The sequence below is a fragment of the Heptranchias perlo genome, chromosome 5 (assembly GCF_035084215.1).
Source record: "Heptranchias perlo isolate sHepPer1 chromosome 5, sHepPer1.hap1, whole genome shotgun sequence".
In the NCBI taxonomy this organism is placed as follows: Eukaryota; Metazoa; Chordata; class Chondrichthyes; order Hexanchiformes; family Hexanchidae; genus Heptranchias; species Heptranchias perlo.
In genome coordinates, this window is record NC_090329.1 from 81,109,483 (window position 1) to 81,127,559 (window position 18,077).

General features: G+C 45.3%; 1 protein-coding gene across 1 annotated transcript in view; it reads left to right on the forward strand.

Annotated features, from left to right (window-relative positions):
- The first annotated feature begins 6,521 nt into the window (after positions 1 to 6,521).
- Positions 6,522 to 18,077, forward strand: part of rwdd1 (RWD domain containing 1) — a 36,549-nt gene continuing 24,993 nt past the window's right edge. Inside the window, exon 1 of the mRNA XM_067984709.1 lies at positions 6,522 to 6,713. Within this exon, the coding sequence (XP_067840810.1) occupies positions 6,641 to 6,713 (73 nt within the window). The 5' untranslated portion in view covers positions 6,522 to 6,640. The remainder of the gene's footprint in view (positions 6,714 to 18,077) is intronic.

An 18,077-nucleotide genomic window follows, 5' to 3' on the forward strand; every position in this document is an offset into this window, starting at 1 on the left:
TGATTGAATTTTTATGTAGAGGTGACTAAAGTAGTGGACAGGGGAATGCCTATGGATGTTGTTTATATGGATTTCCAGAAGGCATTCGATAAAGTGCCTCATAAGAGACTGTTAGCTAAAGTTGAAGCTCATGGAATTGAGAGCAAATTATTAACCTGGTTAGGAAACCGGCTGAGTGGCAGGAGACAGAGAGTGGGGATAATGGGCAGGAACTCAAATTGGCAGGATGTGACAGGTGGTGTTCCACAGGGATCTGTGTTGGGGCCTCAACTACTCACTGTATTTCTTAACGATTTAGATGATGGGATAGAGAGCCACATATCCAAGTTTGCTGTAGACACAAAGATAGGCAGCGTTATAAGCAGTGTAGATGGAAGCATAAAATTACGGAGATATTAATAGATTAAGTGAATGGGCAAAACTGTGGCATATGGAATTAGATGTAGGCAAGTGTGAGGTAATCCACTTTGGACATAAAAAGGATAGATCAGAGTACTTTCTAAATGGTGAACAGCTCAAAACAGTGGTGGTCCAAAGAGACTTAGGGGTCCATGTACATAGATCGAACTTTTCACGATATTAAGGGGAACTGATTGAGTAAATAGAAATAAACTATTTCCACTGGTTGGGGAGTCTAGGACTAGGGAACATAGCCTAAAAATTAGAGACTGGACTTTCAGGAGTGAAGTTAGGAAACACTTCTACACACAAAGGGTTGTAAAGGTTTGGAACTCTCTTCTGCAAATGGCAGTTGATGCTAGCTCAATTGTTAATTTTAAATCTGAGATTAATAGATTTTTGTTAACCAAAGATATTAAGGGATATGGGGTTAAGGCGTGTATATGAATTAGGTCAGATCAGCCATGATCTCATTGAATGGCGGAACAGACTCTAGAGGCTAAATGGCCTACTCCTGTTCCTATGATCCTATGTTCCTAATCAGACAGGGGAAGGACAGGTGGATCACTTGGGCAGGAGGAAAATGCAATGTCAAATATTAGATATTTGAAGCATAATATGAGGGAACTCTGAAGAGTGGCCTTGTCTTGTACCCCATGTTTTTAATTTTGTTTTTCTAATTTTTTTTCATTCTTCCACAATTTAGCTCCCCACATCCACACTGGTCACCTCAATTAAGAGTGTGGAACAGACCAGATATCCCATATTCTCAACTGGCATGGATAATAGTGAAGTTAAAAATAAAATTAAAACTAATTACCAAGCACCAGAAATTTGAACTGCCACTGGTAGATATTTAATGCTGTATCTGCTTCTGCCCAGTTTAAAATAAAAGTATCAAAAGTGATGGCCCCTAAATTGCTCCGAGTGGCTCATTAGATTTAAATTCGCCCACTAAGTGGTCGCTGGAACATGCTGTTTGATTTCACCATTAATAACGCTGAGTGCTGTTGGGCTCACCGTTATTTTGAAAGCAATTTCCGGCCCGATATATAATCAGTTGCACAGGACTACTAATCCTGTGGTTGCTGTTGTCCGTTATTTCACAAACTTGGAATGAGAACAATCTGTGAACTGAGATAACAGCAAAAAGTGTGACAAATGAAACTTTGTACTCGGAAATGCTCTCATTGTTTACTTTATAATGTGTTCTGAGTGGTTGGGCCATTTGAATCTCCTTTATTTATGTATATCTTAGAGATAACACAAAAACAAGAACAAAGAAAGTGTTAACTTAACGGAAGGAAATTCTGGTAGGAGTGTATCATTTATTTGGAGGGGGATTTCTGAATAAAAGTCCTGACTTCAAACATGTAATACGAGAAAATTTTTAGTGACCAAACGCTGTTGCAGAGATATTTTGTGAAGAAAGAAAGATGAAAAATAGTTCAATTTCTTCCTAAATGTTATAATTTTTGTTCCTCATTATAAAATCCCAGTACCTAACCCCATGGAACAGTATACTAATAGATTCTTACGAATTAAGAGCAGTAATAGGCCATTCGGCCCCTCAAGCCTGTTCTGCCATTTGATAAGACTCAATACGAACATACATACTAATTAAGAGCAGGAGTAGGCCATTTGTAGATAAAGCCTGCTGAATTCAACCACCCTCCATAGCAATCCTTAAAAGGGATTATAATTTGTATTATTTTTGCTCATAGCATTGTAGTTTATGCCTCGAACTATGATGTGAACATTTATTGTTTAAAGTTACGTTTAGAATTGAAAGAAAAACATATAGTCATAACCAGGCTTATGTGCTTTGGTCTGTGTAATAGTGATCAATTAAATGCAACTCTTTATATTAAATGTATTAGTAACTTTGGTGAAAAAATGTCTATTTTCTAAACAGAATGCTTATTCGATATTTGTAACTGGTAGCATTGACCTGGCCTCAAATAAACCACTTCTGTGGCTGAATAAAGATTGTTGCTACAACTGTACGGGGTGCTGGTGAGACCACACCTGGAGTACTGTGTACAGTTCTGGTGTCCTTATTTAAGAAAGGATATACTTCCATTGGAGGCAATTCAGAGAACGTTCACGAGGTTGATTCCGGGTATGGAAGGGTTGTCTTATGACAAAAGTTTGAACAGGTTGGGTCTATACTCATTGGAGTTCGGAAGAATGAGAGGAGATCTTATTGAAACATACAAGATTCTGAGGGGACTCGAAAGTGTAGATGCTGAGAGGATGTTACCCCTCATGGGGGAATCTAAAACTAGGGGACATAGAATCAGAATAAGGGGTCGCCCATTTAAGACGGAAATTAGGAGAAATTTCTTCTCCAGAGGGTCGTGATTCTTTGGAATTCTTTACCCCAAAAAGCTGTGGAGGCGGAGTCATTGAATACATTCAAGGCTGAGTTAGACAAATTTTTGATCAGCAAGGGAGTCAAAGGATATGGGGAAAAGGCGGGAAAGTGAAGTTGAGGTAAAAATCAGATCAGCCATGATCTCATTAAATGGTGGAGCAGGCTCGAGAGGCCAAATGGCCTACTCCTGCTCCTATCTCTTATGGTCTTATGGTTGTTTTAACCACACCAACTGATTCCCACACCGAAAAAGAGAGGGAGAAATTAATAGGCTTTCAAGTGGACTTTTTAGAATGCTTTTTGTAAGTCTAGATACACCATGACCTAGGGCTTTCTGCAATCCATTTTGAATGTCACTTCCTCAAAAAAATTGTAAACAATTTTACAACACCAAGTTATAGTCCAGCAATTTTATTTTAAATTCACAAGCTTTCGGAGGCTTCCTCCTTCCTCAGGTGAACGAAATTTTCGTTCACCTGAGGAAGGAGGAAGCCTCCGAAAGCTTGTGAATTTAAAATAAAATTGCTGGACTATAACTTGGTGTTGTAAAATTGTTTACAATTGTCAACCCCAGTCCATCACCGGCATCTCCACATCATCCTCAAAAAAAGGTCAAGGAGGATGGTCAGGCAGGACCTCCCCCTCTGAATCCATGTTGGCTGCTGTTTACTAGATTGTTGTACAACTAATCCTCAAGTTTGGTCCTAATAATCAATTCCATTATTTAACCTGGTATTGAAGGAAGGCTGATGGGTCTTTGTAACACTTTTAGAAAATGGGCACCTCCGGGATTTCCAACATTTTTTCAGTAACTCCCAATGCTTTACAAAATTTCCCCCTAGACTCTCTCAGCCCTCTTGAGATAAATACCATCTGTCCCTGGGGATTTATTTATTAAAAGCCCTTTAAGCCGGTCGAATACTTCCATCCCATTTACATCAAACTTGTTATTTCTACCTAGCTTATCACAATTTAAGGAGTCCAGACATTTTTATGCTGACATAAAGAGGCAGAATATTTGGTGAATTGGTTATGCAAGAGGAAGGAGATAATAAAATAAATTTCTTTGTTCCCGCTTACAAGAAGGTAAGAAAATTCAGGGATGAGAAAAGGTTATTCAGCCTGTCATTGGTAATAGGCAAATGGACTTGTAGTTACTGGGTGAAATGTCCTATGGCATTGCATAGAGCAGGGTGGATTTTGACTTTTGGGAGAGGGTGGGGCACCGGGGGTGGCAGTGGCTCAGGTTATTTTTGTGGCCTTTGGTTGGCCTTTTCAGCTCCAACACCCGTGGAACTGGTCAGATTGTGCAGGGCGCCACTCCAACCAGTTCCAACCTAAAATAGCAATTGGGATCCTAGGACCGTCTGAGAGAGGTGGACACTTCTCGCACCCAGCCCCTTTCAAAATGTCGTTGGCTTCTTCATCGTGTTAATGGGCTACCGACCCCAGTTTGAGGCCATTACCATTACCGCCCCATTGTCTCCCTTCATGCCCCTTCCAAGCTCATCTTGACCATGTGACCCACCTCCTGCTCTCTCGATCCTATTCCCACCAAACTGATGAACTTCCCTTCCTGGACCCCATGTTAACTGATGTTGTTAACTGTTCCCTCTCCTCAGATACTGTCCCCCTCCGCTTTAAATCTGCCGTCAACATCCATCTCCTCAAAAAACCCACCCTTGACCCATCTGTCCTTGCAAATTACCGCCCCATCTCAACCCTCCCTGTCCTCTCCAAAGTCCTTGAACATGTTGTCACCTCCCTAATCTGTGCCCATTTTTCCCGCAACGCCATATTTGAATCCCTCCAATCAGGTTTCCTCCCTGCCACAGTACTAAAACGACCCTTATCAAAGTCACAAATGACATCCTATGTGACTGTGACTATCGCTTCTCATCCTTCTCGACCTGCCAGCAGCCTTTAACACGGTTGACCACACCATCCTCCTCCAAAGCCTCTCCTCTGTCGTCCAGCTAGGCGGACTGCGCTTGTCTGGTTCCATTCTTATCTATCCAGTTGTAGCCAGAGAATCACCTGCAATGGCTTCTCTTCCTGCTGCCGCACCATTAACTCGTTCCCTAGCTACCAACTCCATCCCTCTCCCTGGCCACTGTCTTGGGGCTAAACTAGACCATTCACATCCTTGGCATCCTATTTGACCCTGAGATGAGCTTCTGACCACATATCCGCTCCGTCACCAAGATGGCCTACTTCCACCTCTGTAACATCTCCTCAGCTCATCTGCTGCTGAAACCCTCATCCATGCCTTTGTTACCTCCAGACATGACTCTTCCAATGCTCTCTTAGCTGGCCTCCCATCTTCCACTGTCCGGTTCACCCATCACCCCTGTGCTCATAGACCTGCATTGGCTCCCGGTCCGGGAACGCCTCGATTTTAAAATTCTCATCCTTGCTTTCAAATCCCTCCATGTGCCTCACCCCTTCCTATCTCTGTAACCTCCTCCAGCCTTACAATGCTCCAAGATCTCTGTGCTCCTCCAATTCTTGCCTCTTGCGCATCCCCCATTTTAATCGATCCACCATTGGCAGCCGTGCCTTCAGCTTCCTAGGCTCTAAGCTCTGAAATTCCCTCCCTAAGCCTCTACCTCTCTCTCCTCCTTTAAGACGCTCCTTAAAACCTACCTCTTTCGTCAAGCTTTTGGTCACCTGACCTAATATAGCCTTACGTGGCCCGGTGTCAAATTTTGTTTGATAATCGCTTCTGTGAAGCACCTTGTGACATTTTACTACGTTAGAGGTGCTATATAAATGCATGTTGTTATTAACACCAGGTGAAAGAAGTGGAAATTGACCCTGCTGAGTCAATCCTTGATTTGTGAGCTGCCTCAGGTCCATTTGATAAGCCCCTCCCGCACTTACCCCCTCCCCCCACACCGTCTCGCTTCATAGGGTATTTCATAAAGTATCATATGATAGACTTGTTAGCAAACCTAAAGCCCATGGGATCAAAGGGACAGTGGCAGCGTGAAAACAAAATTGGCTAGTGGTGGGAAGAAGAGTAGTGGTGAACGTTTGTTTTTCAGACTGGAGGGAACTATACAATGATATTTCCCAGTGGTCAGTGTTAGGACCACTGCTCTTTTTGATGTATATTGATGACCTGGACCTGACTATAGAGGGTATAATTTCAAAGTCTGCAGATGACACAAAACTCTGAAATGTAGTAAACAATGTGGAGGATAGTAACAGACTTCAGGAGGACATAGTCAGACTGGTGAAACAGGCAGACACATGGCAGATGAAATTTAAAGCAGAGAAGTGTGAAGTGATGGATTTTGGTAGGAAGAATGAGGAGAGGCAACGAAAACTAAATGGTGCAAGGGGGTTCAGGACCAGAGAGACCTGGGGGTGTATGTGCACAAATATTCGAGGGTGGCAGGATACTTGGAAAAAGCTTTCAAAAATGCATAGGGGATCCTGGGCTTTGTTAATAGAGGCACCAAGCAGAAAAGCCAGGAAGTTAGGCTGAACCTTTATAAAACCCTGGTTAGACCTGAGCTCGGCCTCCCTGCAATCGAAATCAGTGACGTCATTCCAACATCACGTGACGCGATGGCCGGCTGGGCGGGTCGATGGCGGAGCGGGTCACGTGGCGGCGGCCGGGCGGGGCGGGGCGGGGCGGAGCGGGTCACGTGGCGGCGGGTGGGCGGGGCGGAGCGGGTCACGTGGCGGCGGGTGGGCGGGGCGGAGCGGGTCACGTGGCGGCGGCCGTCCCTCCTCCCTCCGGCCCATCGGGCGGTTTCCGGTTCGTGCAGTGCGGCTGAGGCGGCGGCGGGGAGAGGAGTGAAGGGAAGGGGGGAGCCGGGGTTTCCTCTCAATGGCATTTCTAAACCGCGCAAGATGACCGATTACACCGAGGAGCAGCGCAACGAGCTGGAGGCGCTGGAGTCCATTTACCCGGACTCGTTCACAGGTGAGCGGCCTCGGCCTCTCTTCCCCCCCCCCCCCCCCGCCCCGGGGCCGGCAACACGTGAGCGAGGCCCCGGGCCCAGCGGATTGATGGAGGGAGCAGCCGGCCGTCAGGTTGAGGTTTGGTGCGGGGGGGGGTGGGGGGTGGGGGGAGGGTGTCCCGGGGTTTGGACTCCTGCCGGTCTCCAGTGTGAGGCGGGCGGGGAGGGAGAGGATGGACCCTCCTCCTCCTCCTCCTCCTCCCCTGGGCTACGGGCCCTCATTCAGACACTCCCGGGAGCGCTGTGAGTTCAGGAGTGTGGCCGGGCCGGGGCGGGCCGGGGCGGGGGGACAGTGGGAGCCGCTGTGATCTGAACCGGGAATCGTGTGTGTGTCTCGGCCCGTGTCCAGGGTGGGAGGAGGCCCATTCTCCATCATTGTGAACACTCACTCCGCTCAATTTCACTCCTCCTTTAACATGGAGACCAGTGAATCAGGTGCCCGCTCCTGTCTGTGGGCGGCTCACTTGTGTTTGGCAGACCCTTCCTTCAAAAAAAAACTTAATTATAAATACCGACTTCATTCATTTCAGCTTCCAGCTCCGACTCCCCGACAGTCCCGACTCCCCAACCGTGGTTTTCCCCTTTTTGTTAATTCTGACCTTAGGAATGATGTGGATTTTTTTCCCACAACATTCACCTGAGGAAGGAGGAAGCCTCCGAAAGCTTGTGAATTTAAAATAAAATTGCTGGACTATAACTAATTGTTTACAATTGTCGACCTTAGGAATGGTAGAAGAGTCATAGGTTACATCACGGAAGGAGGCCATTCGGCCTGTTCAGTCGGTGCCGGCTCTCTGCAAGAGCAATCCAGCTAGTCCTACTCCCCCACCCTATCCCCATAGCCCTGCAAATGTTTTCCCTTCAAGCACTTATCCAATTCCCTCTTGAAAGCCACAATTGAATCTGCCTTCACCACCCCCTCGGGCAGTGCATTCCAGATCACAACCACTTGCTATGTTTTTTTTTAAAAAAGCTTTTTCTCATGTCGCCTTTGGTTGTTTTGCCAGTCATCTTAAATCTATGTCCTCTGGCTCTTGACCCTTCTGCCAATGGAAACAGTTTCTCTCTATCTACTCTGTCTAGACCCTTCATGGGTTTGAATACCTCTAACAAATCTCTTAACCTTCTCTGCTCTAAGGAGAATGACCCCAGCTTCTCCGGTCTATCCATCCAGTCTCTCATCCCTGGAATCATTCTAGTAAATCTCTTCTGCGCCAGAACTGGACACAATATTCCAGTTGTGGTTGAACCAGTGTTTTGTAAAGGCCTCCTTCCTTTTGTACTCTGTGCCTCTATTTATAAAGCCCAGGATCCCATATGCTTTCTTAACTGCTTTCTCAACCTGCGACCTTCAACGATTTGTGCACATATAGCCCCAGATCTCTGTTCTTGTATCCCTTTTAGAATTGTACCCTCTAGTTTATATTGCCTCTCCTCATTGTTCCTACCGGAATGTATCAATTCACACTTTTCTGCGTTGAATTTCATTTGCCACGTGTCCACCTATTCCACCAGCCTATCTATGTTCTCTTGATGTCTGTCACTATCCTCCTCACTGTTCAGTACCCTTCCAAGTTTTTTGTGATCTGCAAATTTTGAAATTGTCCTGTACATCCAAGTCATTAGTATATATCAAAAAAAGCAATGGTCCTAGTACCGACCTCTGGGGAACACCACGGTATACCTCCCTCCAGTCTGAAAAACAATCGTTCACCCAATACTCTGTTTCCTGTCACTTAGCCAATTTCTTATCCATGCTGCCACTGCCCCCTTTATTCCAGGGGCTTCAACTTTGATGACAAGCCTATTATGCGGCACTTTATTAAACACCTTTTGGAAGTCCATATACACCACATCAACCACATTGCTCTCATCCAACCTTTCTGTTACTTCATCAAAAAACTCACACTCAACTTGGTTAAACATGATTTGCTGTTAACAAATCCGTGCTGGCTTTCCTTTATTAATCTGTACTTGTCCAAGTGACTGTTAATTTTTGTCCCACATTATCATAGAATCATAGAAGTTACAATATGGAAATAGGCCCTTCGGCCCAACATGTCCATGTCGCCCAGTTTATACCACTAAGCTAGTCCCAATTGCCTGCACTTCGCCCATATCCCTCTATACCCATCTTACCCATGTAACTGTCCAAATGCTTTTTAAAAGACAAAATTGTACCCGCCTCTACTACTGCCTCTGGCAGCTCGTTCCAGACACTCACCACCCTTTGAGTGAAAAAATTGCCCCTCTGGACCCTTTTGTATCTCTCCCCTCTCTCCTTAAATCTATGCCCCCTCATTATAAACTCCCCTACATTTGGGAAAAGATTTTGACTATCTACCTTATCTATGCCCCTCATTATTTTATAGACTTTTATAAGATCACCCCTTAACCTCCTACTCTCCAGGGAAAAAAGTCCCAGTCTATCTAACCTCTTTCTATACGTCAAACCATCAAGTCCCAGTAGCATCCTAGTAAATCTTTTCTGCACTCTTTCTAGTTTAATAATATCCTTTCTATAATAGGGTGACCAGAACTGTACACAGTATTCCAAGTGTGGCCTTACTAATGTCTTGTACAACTTCAACAAGACATCCCAACTCCTGTATTCAATGTTCTGACCAATGAAACCAAGCATGCTGAATGCCTTCTTCACCACCCTATCCACCTGTGACTCCACTTTCAAGGAGCTATGAACCTGTACTCCTAGATCTCTTCGTTCTATAACTCTCCCCACCGCCCTACCATTAACGGAGTAGGTCCTGGCCCGATTCGATCTACCAAAATGCATCACCTCACATTTATCTAAATTAAACTCCATCTGCCATTCATCGGCCCACTGGCCCAATTTATCAAGATCCCGTTGCAATCCTAGATAACCACCTTCACTGTCCACAATGCCACCAATCTTGGTGTCATCTGCAAACTTACTAACCATGCCTCCTAAATTCTCATCCAAATCATTAATATAAATAACAAATAACAGCGGACCCAGCACCGATCCCTGAGGCACACCGCTGGACACAGGCCTCCAGTTTGAAAAACAACCCTCTACAACCACCCTCTGTCTTCTGTTGTCAAGCCAATTTTGTATCCAATTGGCTACCTCACCTCAGATCCCGTGAGATTTAACCTTATGTAACAACCTACCATGCGGTACCTTGTCAAAGGCTTTGCTGAAGTCCATGTAGACCACGTCTACTGCACAGCCCTCATCTATCTTCTTGGTTACCCCTTCAAAAAACTCAATCAAATTCGTGAGACATGATTTTCCTCTCACAAAACCATGCTGACTGTTCCTAATCAGTCCCTGCCTCTCCAAATGCCTGTAGATCCTGTCCCTCAGAATACCCTCTAACAACTTACCCACTACAGATGTCAGGCTCACCGGTCTGTAGTTCCCAGGCTTTTCCCTGCCGCCCTTCTTAAACAAAGGCACAACATTTGCTACCCTCCAATCTTCAGGCACCTCACCTGTAGCTGTCGATGATTCAAATATCTCTGCTAGGGACCCGCAATTTCCTCCCTAACCTCCCATAACGTCCTGGGATACATTTCATCAGGTCCCGGAGATTTATCTACCTTGATGCGCGTTAAGACTTCCAGCACCTCCCTTTCTGTAATATGTACACTCCTCAAGAAATCACTATTTATTTCCCCAAGTTCCCTAACATCCATGCCTTTCTCAACCGTAAATACCGATGTGAAATATTCATTCAGGATCTCACCCATCTCTTGTGGTTCCGCACATAGATGACCTTGTTGATCCTTAAGAGGCCCTACTCTCTCCCTAGTTACTCTTTTGCCCTTTATGTATTTGTAGAAGCTCTTTGGATTCTCCTTTGCCTTATCTGCCAAAGCAATCTCATGTCCCCTTTTTGCCCTCCTGATTTCTCTCTTAACTCTACTCCGGCAATCTCTATACTCTTCAAGGGATCCACTTGATCCCAGCTGCCTATGCATGTCATATGCCTCCTCCTTTTTGACTAGGGCCTCAATCTCCCGAGTCATCCAAGGTTCCCTACTTCTACCAGCCTTGCCCTTCGCTTTATAAGGAATGTGCTTACCCTGAACCCTGGTTAACACACTTTTGAAAGCCTCCCACTTACCAGACGTCCCTTTGCCTGCCAACAGACTCTCCCAATCAACTTCTGAAAGTTCCTGTCTAATACCATAAAATTGGCCTTTCCCCAATTTAGAATTTTAACTTTTGGGCCAGACCTATCCTTCTCCATAGCTATCTTAAAACTAATGGAATTATGATCACTTGTCCCAAAGTGATCCCTCACTAACACTTCTGTCACCTGCCCTTCCTTATTTCCCAAGAGGAGGTCAAGTTTTGCCCCCTCTCTCGTCGGGCCATCCACATACTGAATGAGAAATTCCTCCTGAATACACTCAACAAATTTCTCTCCATCCAAGCCCCTAATGCTATGGCTGTCCCAGTCAATGTTGGGAAAGTTAAAGTCCCCTACTATTACCACCCTATTTTTCTTGCAGCTGTCTGTAATCTCCTTACATATTTGCTCCTCAATTTCCCGTTGACTATTTGGGGGTCTGTAGTACAATCCTATCAAAGTGATCTCTCCCTTCTTATTTTTCAGTTTCTAAAAATTTTCTCACTACCGAGGTTAAACTGATTGGCTTGTAGTTGCTTGGTTTATTCTTATACCCTTTTTTGAACAAGGGTGTAACATTTGCAATTCTCCAGTCCTCTGGCACCACCCCTGTATCTAAGGATGATTAGAAGATTATGGCCAGTACCTCTGCAATTTCCACCCTTCCCTCAGCAACCTAGGATGCATGCCATCTAGACTAGGTGACTTATCTACTTTCTAGTACCTCCTCTTATCAACTTTTAGCCTATCTAGTATCTCAACTACCTCTTTACTTACTGTGACTTTGGCAGCATCTTCTTCCTTGGTAAAGACAGATGCAAAGTACTCATTTAGTACCTTAGCCATGCCATCTGCCTCTGTGTAGATCTCCTTTTTGGTCCCTAATCAGTCCCACTCCTTCCCTTACTACTCGTTTACTGTTTACATGCCTATAGAATACCTTTGGATTCCCTCTTATGTTAGCCGCCAGTCTATTCTTATACTCTCATTTTGCCCCTCTTCCTTTTTTGCTTCCCTTCTGAACTTTGTGTTGTATTATCAACCTGACATCTGTCATACGCCCCCTTTTTCTGCTTCATCTTACTCTCTACCTCTCGTCATCAAGGGAGCTCTGGTTTTAGTTGCCCTACCTTTCCCCCTCATGGGAATGTATCTGGACTGTACCCGAATCATCTCTTTAAAGACCGCCCATTGTTCAATTACAGTTTTGCCTGCCAGTCTTTGATTCCAGTTTACCCGGGCCAGACCTGTTCTCATCCCATTGAAATTGTCCCTCGTCCAATTTAGTATTTTTACTCTAGATTGCTCCTTGTCCTTTTCCATAGCTAATCTAAATTTTATGACACTATGATCACTGTTTCCTAAATGTTCTCCCACTGACACTTGCTCCACTTGACCCACCTCATTTCCCAGAACCAGATCCAGCAATGTCTCCTTCCTCATTGGGCTGGAAACGTACTGGTCCTGAACACACTTCAAAATTCCTCCCCCTCTTTGTTCTTTACACTATTACTATCCCAGTCTATATTAGGATAGTTGAAGTCCCCCATTATCACTACTGTATAGTTCTTGCACATATCTGTAATTTCCATGCAACTTTGTTCCTCTCTATCCTTCCCACTAGTCGGTGACTTATTGAATACCCCCAGTAATGTAATGGCACCTCTATTGTTTCTTAACTCTAACCAAATAGATTCTGTCCTGGATCCCTCCAGGACATCCTCTCTCTCCAGCTCTGCGATATTCTCCTTAATCAATATTGCCACCCCCCCCCCCCTCCATTCTTTCCTGACCACCTTGTATCCAGGAATACTTAGTACCCAATCCTGCCCTTTTTTGAGCCAGGTCTCCGTTATCGCCACAACGTCATATTCCCACGTGGCTAATTGCGCCTACTGCTCACCAACTTTGTTTACCACTCTTCGTACAATTACACACCTACTGTAAACCTATCTTAGACCTTGTAGTCTCTCTTAGTCTAATCCCATCTAATATTGTACTATTTCTTTCTCTAATGCTATCTGTCTCTCCCAATCCTTTGTGCACCTTGTTTCTCCTTTCCAGTGCTACATCCTTGTGCCCAACTCCCTGTCAAATTAGTTTAAACCCTCCCCCACAGAACTAGCGAACCTCCCCGCGAGAACATTGGTCCCAGCTCTGTTGGAGGTGCAACCCGTCCGGCCTCTACAGGTCCTACTCCCCCAGAACTGGTCCCAATACACCAGGAATTTAAAGCCCTCCCTCCTGCACCACCTCTCCAGCCAGGCATTCATCTGCTTTGTCCTCCTATTTCTATACTTTCTAGCGGGTGGCACCGGGAGTAATCCGGAGATTACTACCTGCTTATGATCTCTTTCCGAACTCCCTAAACTCTTCCTGCAGGACCTCATCCCTCTTTTTATTCGTTCATGGGATGTGGGCGTCGCTGGCAAGGCCAGCATTTATTGCCCATCCCTAATTGCCCTTGAGAAAGTGGTGGTGAGCTGCCGCCTTAAACCGCTGCAGTCCATGTGGTGAAGGTTCTCCTACAGTGCTGTTAGGTAGGGAGTTCCAGGATTTTGACCCAGCGACAATGAAGGAACGGCTATATATTTCTAAGTCGGGATGGGGTGTGACTTGGAGGGGAACGTGCAGGTGGTGGTGTTCCCATGAGCCTGCTGCCCTTGTCCTTCTAGGTGGTAGAGGTTGCGGGGTTTGGGAGGTGCTGTCGAAGAAGCCTTGGCGAGTTGCTGCAGTGCATCCTGTGGATGGTACACACTGCAGCCACTGTGCGCTGGTGGTGAAGGGAGTGAATGTATAGGGTGCTGGATGGGGTGCCAATCAAGTGGGCTGCTTTGTCCTGGATGGTGTCGAGTTTCTTCTGTTGGAGCTGCACTCATCCAGGCAAGTGGAGAGTATTCCGTCACACTCCTGACTTGTGCCTTGTAGATGGTGGAAAGGCTTTGGGGAGTCAGGAGGTGAGTCAGTCGCTGCAGAATACCCAACCTCTGACCTGCTCTTGTAGCCACAGTATTTATGTGGCTGGTCCAGTTAAGTTTCTGGTCAATGGTGACCCCCAGGATGTTGATGGTGGGGGATTCGGTGATGGTAATGCCGTTGAATGTCAAGGGGAGGTGGTTAGACTCTCTCTTGGAGATGGTCATTGTCTGGCACGAATGTTACTTGCTACCTATGTCGTTTGTACCGGTATGGACTACAATCCCTGGCTGTTTATCCTTCCTGTTCAGAATGTTCTGCAGCCATTTAGTGACATCCTTGACCCTGGCACCAGAGAGGCAATATACCATCCTGGAATCACATCTACGGCCATAGAAACGCCTGTCCATTCTCCTAACTATTGAATCCCCTTTCACTATTGTTCTCCTGACGGTTCTCTTTTCCCTCCCCCACCCCACCCCACCCTGTACAGCTGAGCCACCCATGGTGCTGTGAACTTGGCTCTGGCTGCACTACTCAGGAACCCTCACCCTCATCAATATTCAGAACTGAATACTGGTTGGAAAGCGAGATGCCCTCAGCAGACTCCTGCGCTACCTGTCTCGTCGTCCTTGTCTATCTGGTGGTCACCCAGTCCCTCGCTGCCTGCACTCTCTTAAGCTGTGGGGTGACCACCTCCTGAAATGTGCCATGCACGTAGGTCTCAGCCTCACATAGTGACACCAGCTGTTGCTCATGCTCCGAAATCTGGAGCTCGAGCTCCTCCATCTGACAACACTTCCTGCACCTGTGGTTGTCCAGGACATGGGAAGTGTTCTGGAGTTCCCACATGGCACAAGATGTGCAGTCGATGGGACTGAGGTGCCCTGCCTTGCCTCAATTTATTAGATTACAAAATAAACTTACCAGAAATAAACTGAAGACTAAAATAAAACACTCACCAGCTACTCACCGATTAGCACTGACCCTTGTGCTGATGTCACTTTAGGTTTTTTCCTCGTTCTTTGGGTCTTGCTTTTTACCTGCTACGCCCCTGGTGTCTCGCAGGTCCACGCTCGCTCTAGACTCTCCTCTGTGATGGAGTAGACTTGGTAGTGCAGAATGACATTGGGGTGGTGATGTGTACCACGGAATGCAGGAGAATCAGTAAGTCTACTAATTTTTGCTGACCTAGTTAGATAATTGAAACGCTTCCTGCAGTGGACCCAAGTGCGGCAGGTGTTGCTCGAGCCAGGCCTTGGTGGCAGAGGTAAGGTGCTTCCTCCTCCTCCGCTGCTCCATTCCATGTGCTTACTCCTTGCTCCAGCAAAAGCCATTGGAGCAATGGCCCTCTAAATCCAGACACTCCAGCTGACAGCAGGTCATGCGGGTGTGCAGTCCGCCTGCTGCGCAGCTTTCGGACGGCAAACCTGAAAACAAAGATACTTGATTTTTTTTGTTCCACCCTAACCTAGGAGTTTGAAGCCAATTATAGGACTACTACCACCACTTTGAGTGAAGTCCATTAACTGAGCACAGGTCTGGGATCAAGCCCCTCACTGGATAAATATACTATCCAGTGACCCTTGCTGGAAGTACGTGTGGATGTTGTGAGGACTGACTCTGTGACCTCTTAAGACTAAAGGAGAGCAAGGGCAGCAAGATAATTGGAACACCATCGCCTCCAAGTTCCCCCTCTGTGTCACACGTTATCCTGACTTGGACACATATTGCTGTTCCTTTTCCAATGCTGGGTCAAAATCCTGGAAATCTCTACCTCACACTGTGGGAGCATGATCATCACAAGGACTGCAGCAGTTCAAGGGGAAGGCCCACCACTACTTTTTCAGGGCAGCTAGGATGAGCAATAAATGCAAGCCTTCCAGCATCTTCCATATCCCAAGAACAAATAAAGGTGGCTGGTGAGTGATTTGGAGGGATATGAGGTAATGATATTCCCATGACATTGCTGCTGTTGTCCTTCACTGTGGTACAGGTTGTGGGGAAGGGAGGACTTTTTGAGGAGGTAATTTTACGGAGTTACTGCAGTGCATCCTTTAGGTCATACGTACTCAGCCACAATACATGGGTGATGGGCAGAATGGATATTGAGTTTGGCGAAGTGTGCCAATTGAGTAGAAAATATTGTCAAGCTATTTGAGCATTGCAGCTGTCCCCTCTAGGCGAGTGGTGAGATTCCATCAAACATCTGACTTGAGCCATGTAGATGTCAGAGGGGCTTTGTGGGATCATATGGTGAGTCACTTATTGCAGAATGCCCAGCCTCTACCGTGCCTTTGTAACCACAATGTTGTTAACTGGTTCAATTAAGCTTCTGGTCAATAATGACCCTCAGGATGTTGATTGTGGAGGTGCTACTGAAGGTCAAGGGATTGGAGTTTTTCTTGTTGCAAATAGTTATTGCCTAGTACTTGTGTGCACAAATATTACCTGCCACTTGTCAGCCCATGCATTATCAGAGAACTTGTGAATGGAGATGAACATTGGAATTGTCGGCAAAGGCTCACTCCCGACCTTACGTTGGAAAGAAGATCATTGATAAAGCTGCTGAAAATAGTTGTGCCCGAGGAACTCCCGCAGTAATATCCTGGGTACTGCGATGATTGGCCTCTTGACAACTACAGCATCTTCCTGTGTGTCGGGTATGACTTCAGTTACTGGAAGGTTTTCCTGTTGACCTCAGGTTGAACATAGGAACAAGAGTAGGCCATTCAGACCCTCGAGCCTGTGCCGCCATTCAGTGAGATCATGGTTAATCTGTATTATAACTCCATTTATCCTCCTTGGCTCCATATCCCTTAATATCCTTGGTTAACAAAAATATCGATCTGATTTAAAATTATTAATTGGACTAGCATGTACTTGTCCTAGACTCCCCCACCAGTAGAAAAAGTTTCTATCTATCCTATCAATTCCTTTCAAAATGCTAAAAACCTTAATTAAATCACTCCATAACCGTCTATATTCTAGGGAATACAAGGCTAGTTTAGGTAATCTCACCTCATGGCTTAACCCTTGGAGCCTTGGTAATATTCTGGTGAATCTGCGCTGCACTTCTTCCAAGGCCAATACATCCTTTCTAATGTGCGGTACCCAGAACTGTACGCAGTACTCCAGATGTAGTCTAACCAGGGCTTTGTTTGGCTGTAGCAAAACTTCCCTTTACATTCTGGCCTTCTAGATATAAAGGCTAACATTCCATTAGCCTTTTTATTATTTTGTGTACCCGACCACTATCTGTGCACCTGGACCCCTAAATCTCTTTGGACCTCTGCTGTTCCTGGCTATTTAACATTTAAAAAAAACTCGGGTCTATCCTTTTTTGGTCCAAAATGAATGACCTCACACTTGCATTGAAGTCCATCTGCCACAGTTTTGCCCACTTACTTAATCTACCAATGTCTTTGTAATTTTATGTTCCCGTCTACACTGGTTACTTTCCAAGGACTTCCTGATTCTATACTTGGTTAAATGCTTCCTTGATGTCGAGAGCAACAAATCTCTCCCCTCCCACCATTTGGTTCTTGCACCCATGGTTGAATATCCTAATGACATTTGCTGTCTAATGTGAACAATGTCTCTTGGGTGAAGCACCCAGGTCAGCAGTGGCAGAAATGAATGGGAGAAAATTAGTAAGGAAAAGCCTTAGTATTATATGTGTTATAAATCCATAGATCTCATCATAAGGGAAATTATGAATGGTGTGGCAAAATGTGATGTATAAAAAGCCCCTTTAAAGGTACGAGCTGTGTTTCATTTTTAAAAATTATAGATGTCAAGCTAGATCACTTTTTTAAATTGTGTGATAGTCATTCCTAACAAGTGACACTTGCAGCTCTGTATCTTTTTAAAAGTGCCAAAGCCCTCCATTGATGTGATGGGATGGATATTCATGATTTTTGGTACTTTATTTTGGGAGCATCTATGTTGAAATTGGAGCAGTCCAAAGATTTGTCTGTACAGCAATGATGTGCAGATTTGTGCAGGATTCCATTATTTTATCGATGTGTCACGTATATCAGACCAGGTTTAGGTAAGGGATGTAGAATATTGAAGCATTGAATAAGGTAATACTGTAGCAGTTGCATTTAATAATCTGGACCTGCAAATGTGTTCTGGTGCAGGGCAAGACAAGAGGTGGGACAGTATCCTTTGTTCTGGTTCCTTTTTGTTACATCCTGGTGACTACTTGATTCACTCTTGTTAATCCCATCACTACCTCCTGGCAAGCTTTGTCCTGGCATCTGATGCTTTGTTTCGCATCGGAAA